General features: G+C 37.2%; 2 protein-coding genes and 1 pseudogene across 2 annotated transcripts; 2 read left to right on the top strand and 1 right to left on the bottom strand.

Moving 5' to 3' along the window:
• Positions 1-1,166: 1,166 nt before the first annotated feature.
• Positions 1,167-9,971, top strand: LOC143581569 (ferric reduction oxidase 4-like). The gene is made up of 7 exons (XM_077064329.1): positions 1,167-1,350; positions 1,447-1,540; positions 1,661-1,852; positions 2,140-2,374; positions 8,098-8,425; positions 9,082-9,322; positions 9,418-9,971. The coding sequence occupies exons 1-7, from the start codon at positions 1,167-1,169 to the stop codon at positions 9,794-9,796; spliced, it is 1,653 nt and encodes a 550-aa protein (XP_076920444.1). The 3' UTR covers positions 9,797-9,971.
• On the top strand, positions 9,922-10,365 carry LOC143581568 (ferric reduction oxidase 5 pseudogene; annotated as a pseudogene).
• A 764-nt stretch (positions 10,366-11,129) lies between these two features.
• LOC143581567 (uncharacterized) lies at positions 11,130-14,678 on the bottom strand. The gene is made up of 4 exons (XM_077064328.1): positions 14,646-14,678; positions 13,581-13,796; positions 12,218-13,464; positions 11,130-12,131 (listed from the first exon to the last, which is right to left on the bottom strand). Exons 2-4 carry the CDS (start codon positions 13,767-13,769, stop codon positions 11,423-11,425), a joined length of 2,145 nt encoding a protein of 714 aa, XP_076920443.1. The 5' UTR covers positions 13,770-13,796; positions 14,646-14,678; the 3' UTR covers positions 11,130-11,422.
• Positions 14,679-17,297: the final 2,619 nt, after the last annotated feature.

The raw sequence follows: 17,297 nt of genomic DNA, 5'->3' as shown, positions 1-17,297 counted from the left end.
GTCGGTTCGTTTTATAATGGCAACATAGTGTCACGGGTTGGAAGAAGACCTACATCGTTCAGTTTCGTACCCTGCTGGAAGATGATCAGTCCGGGTTTCTTAGAGAGTTTGTGACGGCCGATAAAATAAGGCCAAAGCCTGCTGATGTTGCTGTTAGTGACTTTGTTCTGACCACAGATTTAAATTCAAAAACATCGGATACTATATTTTCCAAATAAAACTCATCGGATCTGACAAAATGGGCTCAATTCTCACGAAAAAGATAAGTTTCATATTAAAACCATCGAAGAAGATTAGTTTCATATCAAAACTCAATGAAAAAGATTAGTTTTATATCAAAACTCATCGAATCTGACAACTCTAATTCCAATGCAAAAATAAATGAGTTTCATATCAAAATTAATATTTTTCTGACAACTATTCTTTTTATGCAAAAAAAAATAATTTTCATCTAAAAACCGTCGAATTTAAATACTTTGTATAAAAATCTAACTTTTCTGACAACTCTTCTTTTTATGCAAAAAAAAGATGAATTCACCTTAAATGCGTCGGAGACGATGAGTTTAAAAAAAACACGGAAACCGATAGCTTTTGAAAACTCACGGGGTCGATAACTTTAATTCGAAAAACCATGCTTTTTCTTAAACTAATTTTGGCCAGAAAACTATCGGCGCAAACAAATTTGGTAGTAACTTCCACGTTACCTTTACACGTGTCACACTGTAAGTAGTTAACAAATCTCACGTCACGAATACCAATGTCACGTTAAAGATAAGTTTGTATGAACTATTTTTGGAATCTTTCTCTTCAAATAGACTATTTTGGGAATTCTGCAATTTCCCAAAAATATTTCAAGGTTGTATGGGCGTGTGCTTACGCTCTAGAGCAAGCTGCTCAGTGATGCCTAAAGGAATTCTTTTGTCTCTCTCTTTATTATTGGTAATTATATATGCCTAATATTTTTGTCGGCTATTTTTCTTTGCCTATCTCTTTATACCACTTGCATGTAATTACAACTATATTTTAACCCTTGATAATGACACTATGGTTGAATAATCAATGTCAACTATCAAAGAGGGATTTCTGTCACTTATTTCTCTTTCCTTTTGGAGGGTATTTAAGCCCAAACCTTAATAGAAACACACCACAACATTTGAAAAACATCTATGAAAGATAGAGCACACAGGTACATTAACAAGATTGGTGATGCTTCTTGTGTTTGTGGGGTGGCTCTTTATGTGGGTTATGCTGCCAACAAAAACCTACTAAAACTCATGGACCCCTTCCCTCTTCAAACACCTAAACTCCACTTATTTTCGCGAACAAACTCCACTTATTTTCGCGAACAAGGTCATTTTCTTAATTTTAATTATTGATATGTATATGGATACAACGAAAACTATTATAATTTTTAATCTAGCTAACAGTTGTTGTGTTAAATTCCAGGGACTAATCTTGCGCTTTTCTCATTTCCAATAATGTTTCTGGCATCTTTGGGATGTATTTACCTTCATTTTCAGGCCAAACATGTTCCTAAAAGGTAAATGCAATTGTACTATATTATCCATCGACCTAATTATAAAGCCAACTAGAACATAAACATATATGATATATCATTATATGAAGTCTGTGTATGTAATATTTGTGTGCGCGCGTGCAGAAGTTTTACAAGAAGATCAAGATGGTTGGACTTCTGGAAACGGCCGTTGATTGTGATGAATCCTCTAGGGATCGTGAGCGTGATGGCGGTTGTGTTTTCAGCTATGTTCGTTGTGTTATTAGGATGGTCTCTATACCATTACTTGCATGTTAGCTTCGCGCACCTTATGATGCACGGGGTTGATGAAAAAGTGTAAGCAGCCATTAATCCCACATCATTTGAAAAGTCAAAACAGCCGTCCTAAATAATAAGGGACGACCATTTGAGTGTACTGTCAGTTATTATCCACTTGAATGGTCGACCCTTATTTGTTTGGACGACCATCTGCGAGCTATGGGATCAGATTACAGGGGCTAGTTACTTATATTATATAATATTATATTATAAACACCTTTTTGGATTATTAATTTTTGTGATTGCTTGAAAGTACTTTTAGAGCATATATATATGTTTTTACAAATGATAAAATGATCATGCAGGTGGACAGCCAAGTTCCGTAGCGTGTCGTTGAGGCTCGGGTATATAGGGAACATAACGTGGGCGTTTTTGTTCTTTCCCGTGACTCGTGGATCGTCACTATTACGATTGGTTGGACTTACATCGGAGTCGAGTATCAAGTATCACATATGGTTGGGGCATGTATCCATGGTTCTCTTTGCTTTACACAGTGTTGGGTTCATTATCTACTGGGGTATCACTGATACAATGTACTTGGTACTACTTCAACTCTTTCATACATATCTAAAGAAACACTAATCGACCCCGGGCAGATTACGAATAATCTGGGGGTTAAATAGATGTTTCCCACGAGGGTTAGGTCCGGCAAGATGGTTATTCTTCTGATGACCTGCAAAACAGACACCGTGAGCTCGTCACTGAGAAGGGGGGGTACCTCCTTGTGATCACCCTCCGGCGTGAGAATCAGACTAGATTGCTCTTGAATATAAGTGTATATTAAGAGAAATGACTAGAGCAGATATCAGATAATATATGAAGATATAAGATAATGATACCGTTCCAAGGTGTTGGAGTATTTATAGCTGAAGGTAGGTTTCCAAGCAGGTACAGCCGGCTGAATAGTATTCCTGTTCTACCAACTGTGGGCTACGCACGTGCCATGCTGGTGGTTGGTGGGTAGGCAGCGGCTTATTTCGTAGTCGTTTATTTCATACTCGAGTATACCACTCTTATTTCGTAGTCGATTATCATGGCCTCCCAAAGTGCTGCTTCATCCGTCAACATGGGTGCCTCGAACAGGGGAGAAACGGTCGTTCGGGTCATCCCCACGAAACGAAACCATGATGTTTGGCAACATTTCGACCTATGCGAAATGTCTAACGGTAGCCAAAAAGCTCGATGCAAACATTGTTTGAAGTTTTATGGCAAAGATGCAAACTCCACTTTAAAAGCTCATGTACAAAGGCCCTTTTGCAAGGCCTTGAAGGACGAATCGGGAAGTAGTTCGCAGCCGGAGATGACGAATCAATGAGCGGTGTTTACGTACGACGTTGAAGCGGTGCGTCAACAGTTTTCAAACTTTGTGATTCAACAAACACTTCCTTTCAACCACTTCGACAACCCTCAATTCACGGAGATGATGCAAAACTATGTTCAACCACGCTACCAACACGTAAGTCGTTCGACCCTTAGAAGAGATTGTCTTAAAGCATGGAAAAACGCTAAATCCGAACTAATTTCATACTTTTCAAACTTACAAACTGGTGTAAACTTAACAACGGATGTGTGGTCGGTACCTCATGGTTCGCCCGACTCATACATTTGTGTGACGGCTCATTGGGTTGACCCCGAGTAGTGGCAAATGATGAAACGAACCGTTGCGTTTCAATTGTTTGATTACCCGCACACGGGTAGAAATATTTTTCAAATCTTGGATAAAGTCATTCGACAATACAAGATTGAACATAAAATCTTTTCAATTTCGTTTGATAACGCGTCCAACAATACGGCCGCGGTTGGCCATTTAAAATTAAAGTATAAACCTATTTGTGATGGAGCGTTTTTTCATAGCCGATGCATTGCACATATTATCAACTTGGCCGTGCAAGATGGGTTAAACGTGATCGAAACGCAAAGAAACAATTTTAAAAGAATGTTACGAGATGTTTTTAGCAACAATAAAACATTTTCAAGATACAAAAAATTTTGTGTAGAAGCTAATTGTCAATGGTTGGGGCCAAATTGGGATTGTCCAACAAGATGGAACTCGACTTGTAATATGTTTGAGAAAGCCATCCAACAAAAAGAATCATTAATTGCGTTTCATCAAATTTTGTCAAGTAGGGGTAAATGTGCACCGTACGATCCTAGAAACTGGTTATTGATTGAGATCGTTACGGAGGTCCTTCAAATTTTTAAATCTTGCACAACTAGTTTATCCGGGGTTTACTATCCAACAAGCCCCATTGCTTTACCAAATATTGCTGTCATGTGCACAAAGTTGAATGAACTTCATTGTAGGGGTGCACCTTATTTTGATATGGGTGTAAAAATGAAAGAAAAATTTAGAAAATATTTTCAAGAACTACCCGCTGTTTTGACATGTGCTGCTGCGTTAAACCCTTGCATCAATGTTGGTGGTGTTGAAGCTTTAATAGAAAAAATTTGTGATGAGCTAGGGTTAAACGACGATCAAAACCCCTATTATAGCCAAACTTTAAATAATGCTTTCAACACCACCTTGTCAAACATGTATGATGTCTACCTTACAAAATACGGGTCGTCTTCCCAAATTCATGACTCGTTAAGAGCTGTTGCCCAATCCCAATCCCAAACCGACCTTGAAATGGGGATGTACTACATGATTTGGGAAGACGCCGGTAAACGTCAAAAGGTAAACACCCCAAGCAGTGAACTTGGAAGGTATGGTGGTACCAACTTTGTGAAACACATGACTCCGGATGAATTTAGAAGTCTTGATTTGCTGGCTTGGTGGAGAGGTAAGGAGGATGAGTTTCCGATCCTCGCCGCCATGGCCAAAGATTTACTAACGGTACAAGCTTCCACGGTAGCTTTGGAGTCTGCTTTTTCTGTTTCTGGCAGGGTTATATCGATTAGGAGGACTCGACTCACTGCACCAGCTATAGAGATGTCGATTTGCTACAAGGATTACTTGGACTCTTTAGATAGGGCACAACATCAACGCTCACTCGAGGGGGAAATGGAGTATGAAGCGGGCTTGTATGAAGACGAGGTCAATGAATGACACACTCAACCAATGACCGATGAAGAAGCCGCGTACGACGATTACCTAATAAATAGCTCGGGATCGGGTAGCGAAGAAAATTAGTTAAAGAAACAGCAAACATGGAGGCAAATCATGAGTAAGAAACAGCAAGTTGTTCATGTAATCGTGTCTAAGCATTCTTTTTCCTAATATGTGCTCTTATTTACTTGTTGATTTGGATTTTTCTAATTTAGTTAAAGAAACAGCAAACATGGAGGCAAATCATGAACAAACTGCGATTGGGAATAACAGGAGCATCTGCTAGTTCACGATTTAATGTTTGTATTTTTGAGTTAAATCATGAACAACAGTTCTTGGCAGAGATTTCTTCAGTGTTAATGATTTAATGTTTGTATTTTTGAGTTACGAATATGCGATAACGATTTAATGTTTGTATTTTTAATGTAAAAACTATAAATGAAAGTTATGTGTTTTTAATCTTTGGTTTGTTGAAAACACATTCACCAACACACACTCATACTCATCTTCCAAGCAAAGAACCCTAACAACGAAAGCAAAGAATGGCTTCGGTCAGTCCGTTTTGCCTTGTAGTTACCGTTTTGCCTTGTAGTTACCGGTTTGTTTATACTGTGAAAAAATAATGGTCTTCATTAAGTACAAAATATAAAAAACAAATATTCGTATTTGAAACCGCGAAATTTAAAAAAAAAAAAAACGGTTAATAAAAAAAACCGGTTAATAAAAAAAACCGGTTAATAAAAAAACCGGTTTATTAACCGGTTCTAACCGGTTTCTAAACCGGTCCTAACCGGTTAGACCGGTTAGGGTTTTGACAGCAAAAAACCGGTTATTAACCGGTCCGGTCGAACCGGTTTTTTTCCGGGCCAAAAAAAACCGGTCCGGTTAATAACCGAACCGGTTTTTTTAAAAAAACCGGTTTGTGCACCTCTAGGTACAGCCGGCTGAATAGTATTCCTGTTCTACCAACTGTGGGCTACGCACGTGCCATGCTGGTGGTTGGTGGGTAGGCAGCGGCTGATAGTGACCAGGCCGGCTGTGTACTATTCCTTTTCCACCAACTGCAGGCTATGCACGTGCTACGACAGGTTGGTGAGTAGGCAGCGGCTGATAGTGACATTAAGTAGTAGAGCGTGCTGCTCGTCGTACTGTTGTCAGTGAGCTGTCGCAGCTTTGGTCAGATCTTTTGTCCATACCTTGGCAGGTACAGTACAAAAGATCCTCCAGTAGCGTACGGACTGGCTCATTTGAGCGGGAGTTTTCCCGGCTTTGGGCTGGAGTATTCCCGGCTTGCTCACTCCTTCTTCAGGTGACATTGCTGAATTATTTAAGAGTTAGTGTCTTGTGCGTGTAGCCTTGCTGCGCGGGTAGCCTTCCCTGATGGCTAGTATCCGTTGCTGCGGGAACAGGCGAAGTACGTCGACCATTGGGAGGCTTTTCCTGCGGGAACAGCTTGCGTACTGCGCGTAAGGACGTCACGTCTCTGAGCATGGTGGGTCCTGCGGATCTAGTTGGTTTTTGCGCAGACGTCCCTCTTCAAGGTGAGTTGCGAGTTTAGTCTTTGCGCAGACGTCCCTCTTGAAGGTGAGTCTTGCGGGTTCAACTGCGCAGACGTCCCTCTTTGAGGTGAGTCTTGCGGGTCCAACTGGGCTCTGCTGGGACCTACCTCTTCAATATCCTATTCCAATCATTGGTTTAGGTTTTATATTTACACTCGTATTATAATATTGGTCGTTAGTAACACAACAATGATATATATTAAGTAAAATTAATATATCACACAAAAAAAGGAAAAGTTATATACTATAATTAGATGGATAATACAACTATAAGAGGGATTCGAACTTAGGAACGCCTTTAAATTAAATCAGGCCGTTCTTATATATATGAGATAAAAACTTGTAGATTGTTGTTTTGAATTCATTATCAGTTTCCTAGATTTAATTATCTCTTTGCGCCGTAAGCCTTAAGGGCACATATTAAAGTCAAAACTCTTTTATATTAAAAAGAAATACATTAAAAAATAGACTTGACTAATCTTTGTTAATTATTATACTTTTAGTAACTGTCCACACTTGCTTTTAGACAAACTCTATAATTTAAGAGTAAGATTATCAAATTTTATGCCAGTTGTAGTTAACATATTATTTGTAGTTTTGTACTTTCATTTTACAAGGTTCTTTGGTTCTTCCCACAACATTATCTCTTGATTTTTTTTTATTTTAAGTACTATTTTATTAAGAAATTAATACGTGTCCAAATTAAGACATCTAATCATATAGTTTTAAAAACTTAACACAACATATTTTTTATAATTTAAATTGATTAAATGATTGTATAAAGTTATCAATATCGTAGGATACTTTAAATAGATAGTTTAAATTGAATGTTTAAATAGAATATCCTTTACATATGAAACGTTTAAATAGAAAGTTTATAATTTAATTCTTTATTAAGTACTAATAGTGGTGATAGTTTTATTAATAATAATTGAATGTTAAATGATGGTGAGTGGGTGGGCTGGGGCATGATGGGGAGGGAGAATTGACGAATATTAATTGTTATGTTACTGGAATTATATGAATTGTCTTAGAATATTTCAATCCCTTTTCTTTTTAGACAAAGATGAATTGAAAGACTGAAACCTCCACTATACTCTTCTAAAAGCAATCTATAGTTGCTTCAATAGGGTGTGATTGATAATTCAAACCATCTTAAAGCAGTTAGGATTAAAAATATATATACATATGTCAATAGTATTTTTGTATTAAAAATATATATCTATGTCAATAGTACTATTAAAGAAATAAGTTTAGGTGGTCTTTGTATTTACAGATCAAATGTGTTTTACTAAGCTTGTGTATTGAATAAGTAAAACTTGTTAATAGGTGATCTTTAAAGGGTCTAGTTATTTTGTCTATATATTTAGTTAGTAGATATTATGTTTGGTACCAAGCATGAATATTTCTGGTTTTTTGAATACTTAGAATCATCTTATATATGTTTGCGTAGTGTTCGATTGGTAAGTTATAGTATTCACTATTTCGTTATATTTTAGTAAGATACTGTCACAAACCCTAATTGTGTGTTATGTTGAACTGTAATTACAAAACTGCTTTTAACGACAAATCCTTAAATGTTATAATTTCAATTGTTATTAAGTTAACATAAGGAACCGAAAATCAACAAGTTAATACCTTTTATGATGATGTAGATGAAGCAATGGAGCCAAACTTACCTTTCCAACGTAGCCGGAGAAATCGCATTCGTGGTGTCAATAGTCATGTGGGTTACAAGCATCCGTAGAGTAAGGCAAAAGATGTTTGAGATTTTCTTCTATGTTCACCAAACTTACCTTCTATACCTCTTCTTTTACATCATTCACGTTGGAGTGGCCTACTTCTGCTTGATTCTTCCCGGGATTTTCCTCTTTTTAATCGATAGATACTTAAGATTCTTACAATCACAAACGAAAATTAGGCTTGTCGCTGCACGTCTCCTGCCTTGTAATGTCATTGAACTTAACTTCGCCAAGGTTGCTGGTAAGATTATACCTCAATTATGTCCTTTTAAGTCTTTAACACATGAGCAATCTCACTTGTTTACTTTAAAACACATTAATAAATAAACAATCTAAAAACTATTTTTGTTCATTAGATATAGACACTGTATAACTAGCAGCATATCCAGGATTTTATCTATTGGGGTAAGTTTTTTTCTATGCTCGGATGTCTCTTAACTAGACATCTGAATATTCAGTTTGTGTCAAATCGGGTCACATAAATAATAATATTTTGTCGTTCTAGCTGATAAAGAGCTAAAACAAGGTTTTAAGGTAATCATGGTCACGAAAAACAATAAACCCTTCAATAATCATTTAAAAAGAATAACTAAAATATTTTTATCAAATTAAATTGAAGTTTTTATTTTATTGCTATTATGTTTTCACTTTGTTTCTGATTGCAACATGTATAAATTGTTCATTTCTAAGTAAGTTTATAAAACTATGGGGTGGGCATTCAAAATTCTAAAGGATCAGCTAAAAAACTGTAATATATGTTACATGTAAAATTAAAAAAAAAATGGCAAAGTCTGTTGACCCCACACCTTATATAGTGAGTCCGTCCATGGTACAACTCTATAACTAGATAAGTAAAATATATTAAATGTTGATATGTGTCATATATATATGTTGCAGGATTGGAGTATACTCCAACAAGCATCTTGTTTGTGAATGTACCATCAATCTCCACCTTGCAGTGGCATCCTTTTACAGTGACATCCAATGCTAATACCGAGCCTGATATCTTAAGCATTGTAATCAAGTGTGAGGGAACTTGGTCCCGAAAGCTTTACAAAGAGCTTTCTGGTTCACCGATTAATAGTCTTCAAGTGTCCGTCGAAGGACCCTATGGACCTGCTTCACCACATTTTCTAAGGTTAGTTAACTCTTGGTTAATTAGTTAACTAACTAACTATTTAGAATGAATAAACTTTACTTAATGATTATAATCTTATATATTTTCTTGTGTAGCTATGAGAATCTAGTATTGATTAGTGGAGGCAGTGGCATCACACCATTCATTTCCATAATCCGTGAGCTTACGTTCCAACAACAACTCAACGATAACCGCAAGATCCCAACAAATATTCTCCTCGTTTGCGCCTTCAAAAACTCGACAGATCTTTCAATGCTCAAACTCTTGCTTCCATTAACATCAAACACTAGTACCACTTCAAATCTTTCTCAAATAAATCTTAAAATACAAGCTTACATTACTAGAGAAACCGAGCAGCAACAACCCTTGAAAACACGGATAACAATCTTCAAACCATATGGTTCAAACCCGAGCCATGTGACGTGCCCATTTCAGAACCACTTGGTCCCAACAGTTGGCTATGGTTGTGTTTAATAATCTCCTCGGCGTTCATCGTGTATCTTGTTTTCTTGGGGCTTGTTCTTAGATACCACATCTACCCAAAAGAGCTCGTTGGAGGACCTTCGGCTTATAATTACACTTTTAAAACTCTATGGGACATGTTTTTTGTATGCGTTAGCGTCTTCTTAGCTACTAGTTTCGTTTTTTTGTGGCGAAAGAAAGAGAACGGTAAAAAGGAAGGGATTAAAGTGCAAAATGTGGAACTTCACCAAACCGGAGAAATCGAAAGCTTTCCTAATATGTCCGTTGTCGAAACTACGGAGGTCCATTTTGGACATAGGCCTGATCTAAAGAGTAATGTTTCAACTTTCAAATCCCTTTGCATTAAATGTTGTATAATGTAAGATGACTAAGATCTATAACATTAACTTATTGATGTTTTTTTAATGATCACAGAGATACTGATGGAGAACAACAAGAAGAGATCAGATGTTGGAGTTGTGGTTTGTGGGCCCAGAAAAATGAGACATGAAGTTGCTAAGATATGCTCTTCAAGAGAAGTTAATAATCTTCATTTGGAATCCATGAGCTTTAACTGGTGATGATGATAACAGATGTATATATTTGATCAAAAGAAGAAGTTTCAGATGTTTATATTGGTTGTAAATTAAGTACATTGTGTAATAATTACACTTGGGATTTGATTCTCACTCAGTGTAATGAGTAGAGATCAATCCCATGATGCAAGTGTTAAGAGTTCCTGATTATAAATGATTGTTGTATGACAGTTAATCACAAGTAAATAATGGCCAACGGTCGAGTCGGGTCGGGCAGATTCGGGTCAAGAGTCAGAACATGTCTATTCGAAAAAGGGTTAATTCGGTCTGAGTGGGGACAGGTTCGGGTCAAGAGGAGTCGACTCAACAATTTTCGAGATAGAACGGGGTTTTGACGGTCTTTTAATATTACGGTACATTTCGATTCAAAGAGAGTTAATTTGGTCCAAGTAGGGACGGATTCGGGTCGAGACGAGTCGAGTCAAAACAAGTTTCGAGATAGAATGGGTTCAAGTTGGAATAGGCTTCAGGTCAAAACGGGTTGGTTTAAAAGACGGTCTTTTAATATTACAGGTCAAAACAGGTTGGTTTAGAAAACGATCTTTTAATATTACATACTGAAACCGTTACACATCTCATGCCAGCATTACGCGCGTAACAGCATTGGTCACGTTTTCGGCACCGGTTATGTCCTCAATGCTTTGTTACTGTTACGCACGTACCGCATACTGAAACCATTACACATCTCATGCAGCATTACACGCGTACCAGCACCGGTTACACATGCGACTACATGTTCTTAAAACAATTGAACCAAACCATGATTAACCGCAGAATGCAGTCCTACAATATTCAAAAACATAAAACTAGCATTCTTTTTTCATTCTCTTACAGAGGGGATGATGATGATGGCCAAAAAGAACCATTCAATCAAATGGAATTTGACCAAACAAAAAACAGGACATGAAACATACAATGATATTATCCTAAATACCCATCATAACAAAAAGAACCCTCCAGACTATATGAATAAAAAAAACAAAAAAACAAAAAGAATTAAGGGATTCAATACTCCACAGAAAGTCCTGTAAACTATAACTTTCTACTCTCGATTATTAGCGTACCTAAACCGCCTCGCACCATCATCAACAGACCGACCCACACGGTTCGCTTTGTCATAATAACCATCATGTTTCCTGAAATCATCACTGTTATCCTTGTACTTGTAACCATTCATCTGTGAAAACCTTGCAGACCGTTGATTGAATCGATAATAATCGTCTGGCTTCTGTTTTTCAAAATACCCGGTTGGTTCATACCGTTGTGTGACGGATGGTTGTCTCTTGTCTCTAAACTGGCCATCCTTGAATCTATGGTGGTCATCAAAACATTTAGAGGAACGGTCCGGAGAGACATGACCGCCTCTAGTTCCGGTTTTAATCTCACCAGAACTGTTTGTATCCGAGTTCTTGTGTTTTTGAAAATTCCAAGCGATTGGGGACCCGGATCTGGATCTGGATCGAGGTTGAGCACTGGGTCGATTGAAATTGGGAGTAAAATGTGGTTTGGGATCATGGTATTCTTGTGAATGATATCTGTATCTATCACGGCTATGGCTTCTAGCTAAAGGTGGTCCTCTATAACTACCATAACCGTTGTTTCTTTCGGGTGGTGATGGCCTTCGGTCTTGGGTCCTGTAACCGCCACCCGGCCCACCCCTTGAATTGTAGTTTCTAGAATAGTTTCGGTCGAGACTCCGATGGCTTTTCAAGTCGTACTCTCTCACGGTGGAATCTCCTATATTACTAGACCTGCACAAAGTTGAAACGTTAAAAGTTAAAAAATATGAATAAAACATCAGATAAATATGTAAAACATTTAGAGCATTAGAAATTACCTGCTTTGGTGTAAATATTCACCATTCCTACATACATCAAAAGATGTTGATTCGTCTAGACGAAATTCTTTCCTTTCACAAATATCTTTTTCCGGTTCATCAGTACGCGGTCTTTCAAAAGCATCTACTTGCATATCTTGATCGGTATCATTTTTTGGTACAGCTTTCACCAGCAATGAATGCTGATTGTCCATGGTTTGACCATGGTCAACTTTTCCTAATAAAGAGTTGCCAATAGTACCAAACTCATCTGTGTATATATTATCAGACTCGTTACATACAGTCTCTTTTTCTGGTTTTTCAATTGGCTCTCGCAACTCACCATCTTCAAACGGTGAATCATAGTCAACTTCAACATTTGAGCCACAGCACTCAATCACACGATCTTCTGTAGTAACTTTTTTGTCGCATACACCTTGAATTACTTCTGTGGATACACGCTGCTGGTCTAACTTAAGACCATCTATCGTGTCCGTTTCACAATTCGCAACGCTTTGTTCTTTTAAAACTGACGTCGGTGAAGTCAAAAAATCTTCACACTTACTAGCACAACTCTCGCCGTCCGATGTCTTAACAGTAACCGTCTTTTTGTCATACGTTTTTTCAGTAGAAACAGCATTACAGGTTTCCAGGAGTGGAGCGACTGAGATAAAAGTATCTTCATGCTTCACGGATTCGATTTGCATATCATCACAAGGATCCTCCCAATCATCCATCACGGTGTTCAAGTCCCAATGTAACCTTAACCCTTTAGAAGGCGCAACCTTTTTCTCCTCAACTTCCGTCCCAATATCATTCACATTCGGTTGAACCGCCGAACCATTTGATCCCGGTGATACAATACCTTCCTTTACATCAACACCGCATGTGTTACCTATTTTAACTTCAGGTTTCGTGCATTCTTTTGACATGGAAAAATCTTCCACACGATATGTAGCTTCTTGAACGGAGATACTGCACGCAACATCCGCAAGAAGCGCAATACCCGAAAAGTCAATCAGATTTTGAACACCCTTTTTTGTCTTCTTCGTCTTACTGTTTCTCAACCGGGATTTGGATTTTGCCTTCTGGCTCTTTGATAATGGTAATGAACTTGACCAACACCGTTGACCAATATCTTCATAACAAACGGAAGGAGTTTGCGGTCCAGGTGACATCCCGTCTTCGCCTTTGATACACGGAGTTTTGGAACGCTTTGATGTCGATTGATGCAAAAATCTTCTTTTCTTCGAAGAACCATCAATTACCTTCAATATACGAGTAAACATTATGTCAAACTCAACATCAAACCCTTACTTAAATATAGTGATGCAAAACAAACCAAACGCTCGGGCTTTCATATAAGAATATTAAAACACAATACCTTCTTGTTTTCTGCTAGTTCATGTACACTGCAGACCCATTCGAAACCACCTGCACCGGGCTTCCGTGGGCGTCTAGTCATGCTGGTTCTATTTTTCCTCGTAACATTCCACTTCATATCCGCATTGATAACCTTCAAAAGTTCAACATCCATTCTAGTATTCGATAGTTGAGACAGTTTCAATGTCATTAATTATACCATCCAATACAAAGCTACCTGCAACAAACAGATGAATACAGGATTAGTCGTATACGTATATTACTTATGCATCACAGATCTAGCCTGAAGCTTAGATCTAATTCCTTCATAGAAACTTTATAGATCTAAAAAATCCTGACTAGGCGACAGATTAATCATTGATAAATCCCGATTAATTGTCAATTAATCCTGGTTTCTGATTAATCCCCGATTAATCGCCAGTCCCCACCCTACCGCCCGACTAGCGCCTTGTCACATTGACCGGCTCGGTTCGAGCCAGGGTGGGTTCGAGCTCAACCTCGAAATTAAACATGGGAGCTCCGCTAGGCTCGGGCTCGACTTTTAAGTTAAACGAGCCTAAGATCTAGCCAACAAGCCGAACCAAGCTTAGCCCAAAATGAGCCAACTCAGCTCAGGTCGTTTCAAATCAAGTTTTTTTAGCTAGTATTATTCGAGCTTTTTGAACAGCCGACTAGGCGGCGATTAATCATTGATTAATCCCGTCGATTAATCCTGGTTTCTGATTAATCCCCGATTAATCGCTAGTCCTCACCCCCACCGCCCAACACGCGCCTAGCGGTGCCCATTCCCGTGCCCGTTGTCACATTGACCGGTCCGATCCAATCCAGGGTGGGTTCAAGCTCAAGCTCGATATTAAATATGGCAACTCCGCTAGACTCGGGCTCGACTTTGAAGTTAAACGAGCGTAAGATCTAGCCAACGAGCCGAGCCATGACCCGATCCAAGCTTAGCCCAAGGTCGGTTACAAAAAAAAATGAGCCAACTCAGCTCGGGTCATTTCAAATCAAGTTTTATTCGAGCCACGAGTTTTTTGAACAGCCGACGGCCACTCATATTATTATCCACCAGATCAAGATCAATAACCACTCAATATCTCATCACGGATCAGATCTTGTTCCGTAGACCAAAAAACCCTAATTTGAAGACATCATCATTCACCACCACAATAATAATAATAATAATAATTATTATTATTATTAACCGATGGACTTAGTATCCTCAGATCTGCCGCAGCCGATTATTATTATTATTATTATTGATGCGGTAGTAAACGACGCCGTATCTTCAGTTTACGACTCTTTCTTTCTTTCAACTACGTCGTTTTAACAGCCGAAAATTCTTCAAATCATATAAAAAATACGGGTTTTCCGTACCTGCGTTTAATCTTCTTTCTCTTTCTACTTCAATGTATTCTTCAATATGTATTCTTCAACTCAATCATCAAACAATATACATACATACAACAAATTAACCTCCATCGTTTAAATGTTAAACATGAATGAAGCCTTTGATTTGACTTAATAATCAATGAAATGAGAATGGTTGGAAGAAGAGAAGATGAGATGAGGGTATTTATTTGTGGGTGGATTAATGTTGTATGTCTGACGATGATAAGAAGAATAAATATATATAATAATAATAATAGGGCCTAGGTCAAACGTGTATTTTTGGCACCTAGTTTATGTGCGCCTGATGATGATGTTGGGGTTTGATCGTGTGGTTCACCTTTTACCCTAAAAATCCAACGGTCTGTATGCTTTTGTTCGTGTCTGTGGTATAGACTATAGTAGTGTGTTTTCTTTTTACTTTTTTTTTTAAACGAACAACATGATATCGTAATATAAATAACCGTTAGAAGTTTAATGTTAGCGACAAAAACACCCGGATCAAAACGAATCTTGACACCGCTACCACGTGTGTTACAAAATATCGTAACATAAATAACCGTTGTATTTCCTTTAACGAACAACAGAATATCAAATATCGTAATATAAATATCCGTTACAAGCTAGATGCTAGCGACAAAAACACTCGGATCAAAACAAATCTTGACACAGTTTCAACGTGTGTTACAAAATACCATAACATAAATAACCGTTGTATTTTCTTTAACGGACAACTGAATATCGTAATATAAATATCCGTTACAAGTTAGATGCTATCGACAAAAACACCTGGATCAAAACAAATCTTGACACTCTGACAACGTATATTACAAAATATCATAACATTAATTAATTATTGTTGTAGTATGTACCTGCCATTTTTTACAAATATTATGTTTTATTTTTTTTTTAACTGTGAGTTTTTTTGTGTCTAGATCACTGCACTTCCAAAATTGGAGAGTCTTATTGACCTATTCTGACTATATTATGTTGTCTTAATCAGACTCACGTTGGCTTAAGCGTTCCCCAGAAAACCATAACTTCAACTGCTACTTGATGGCGTTTTGTCGCCATAAGAGCATAACTCTTTGGCGTAACATATCGTGAGAGGAAAACCTGGGTGTATTCGGGATCCGAACTGACAACCTCTCAATACATATTTCAAATAACTATTTTAGATTTGGAATTTTAGTTTTAAATTTGCTTAAAAATTTGGCCGCCGGAGACCATTATCGTATATTAGACTGTATGAGTTGTATAGGTTTAATTTTTTCATTAGGCATCATTCACCATCAAATATACAAGTCATGTAGATGTATTTGAGTCCAATAGATATATATATGAGACTTATAGTTTATGGTTATCAATGAAGAACTATACAAGTCGTTTAGGGTTTATGCGATACATATAGTTCATACACAAAAAGGTATACGAGACATATAGAAGGGTCAAACTGAAAATATGACCTTTTCGTTAAATTGCCATGCCTATTCAACTCGTGTAGGCATATACGAGTCGTATAAGCCTTAACAAGTTGATGTTTGCAAGAGGAGCTAACGCCTAAATATCACATTCAATTTGTTTATTCTATGTTTACATGTATTTAATTTTGAGTTGATTTATCTTTTCTTTCTTCATAAACATCATTTTCATGACCAAATGAATATGCTCTACGTGGTTTACGCATATTTGTTTAATCTGCTAACATATCATTATTGAAATGTGTGACTTTAGACATAAAACCTGCCTAAATGTTTAATAGATACACGTTTTATATGAATACAAAACCTATATTTATAAAGTAATAATGATATGACTAATTGTTCTTTCTTAACATATATTTTTATATGTTTGTTAACTTTTTATCTACAACCCTTGAACACAATTAAAGAGGTGATGGTGATGATGACAAAAAAGGAAGAGAAGAATGTGGAAGTGCATATGATGAGATAACGAATAGGGTGTGTGTGATATCTAACCATCCAAGACCTTGAAGGGATTAGATCAGCCTTACTCAATGCCACGTGTACCCTATCTTTACCAAACATACATAAAATTAAAACATATGTGTTCTCATGTTTTTAGTATATATATCAAAGTTTCTTTTGACTGTCTTGCAATATGTGAGAATAATGTTACATAATGGTAGATTATTGTGTTATTTGGATATGTGAGTTTTTCCATACTTTTATCATAAAGCATATAAGAAACGATGAAATACATTATATTCTTAACATTAAAACAGTGAGAATCAATTTCACGTTTTTATTATGTTTATTTTTATAGGTGTTTGCTGGTATTTTTTGTTTATATTTGTTAATTTTCGATTATG

This window comes from Bidens hawaiensis, unplaced genomic scaffold (assembly GCF_021521415.1).
Source record: "Bidens hawaiensis isolate Kalapana, Puna unplaced genomic scaffold, B.hawaiensis_p1.1 tig00031103_1, whole genome shotgun sequence".
Lineage (NCBI taxonomy): Eukaryota > Viridiplantae > Streptophyta > Magnoliopsida > Asterales > Asteraceae > Bidens > Bidens hawaiensis.
The sequence above is the reverse complement of the archived record's forward strand: the minus strand, read 5'-3'. Positions and strand labels throughout refer to the sequence as shown.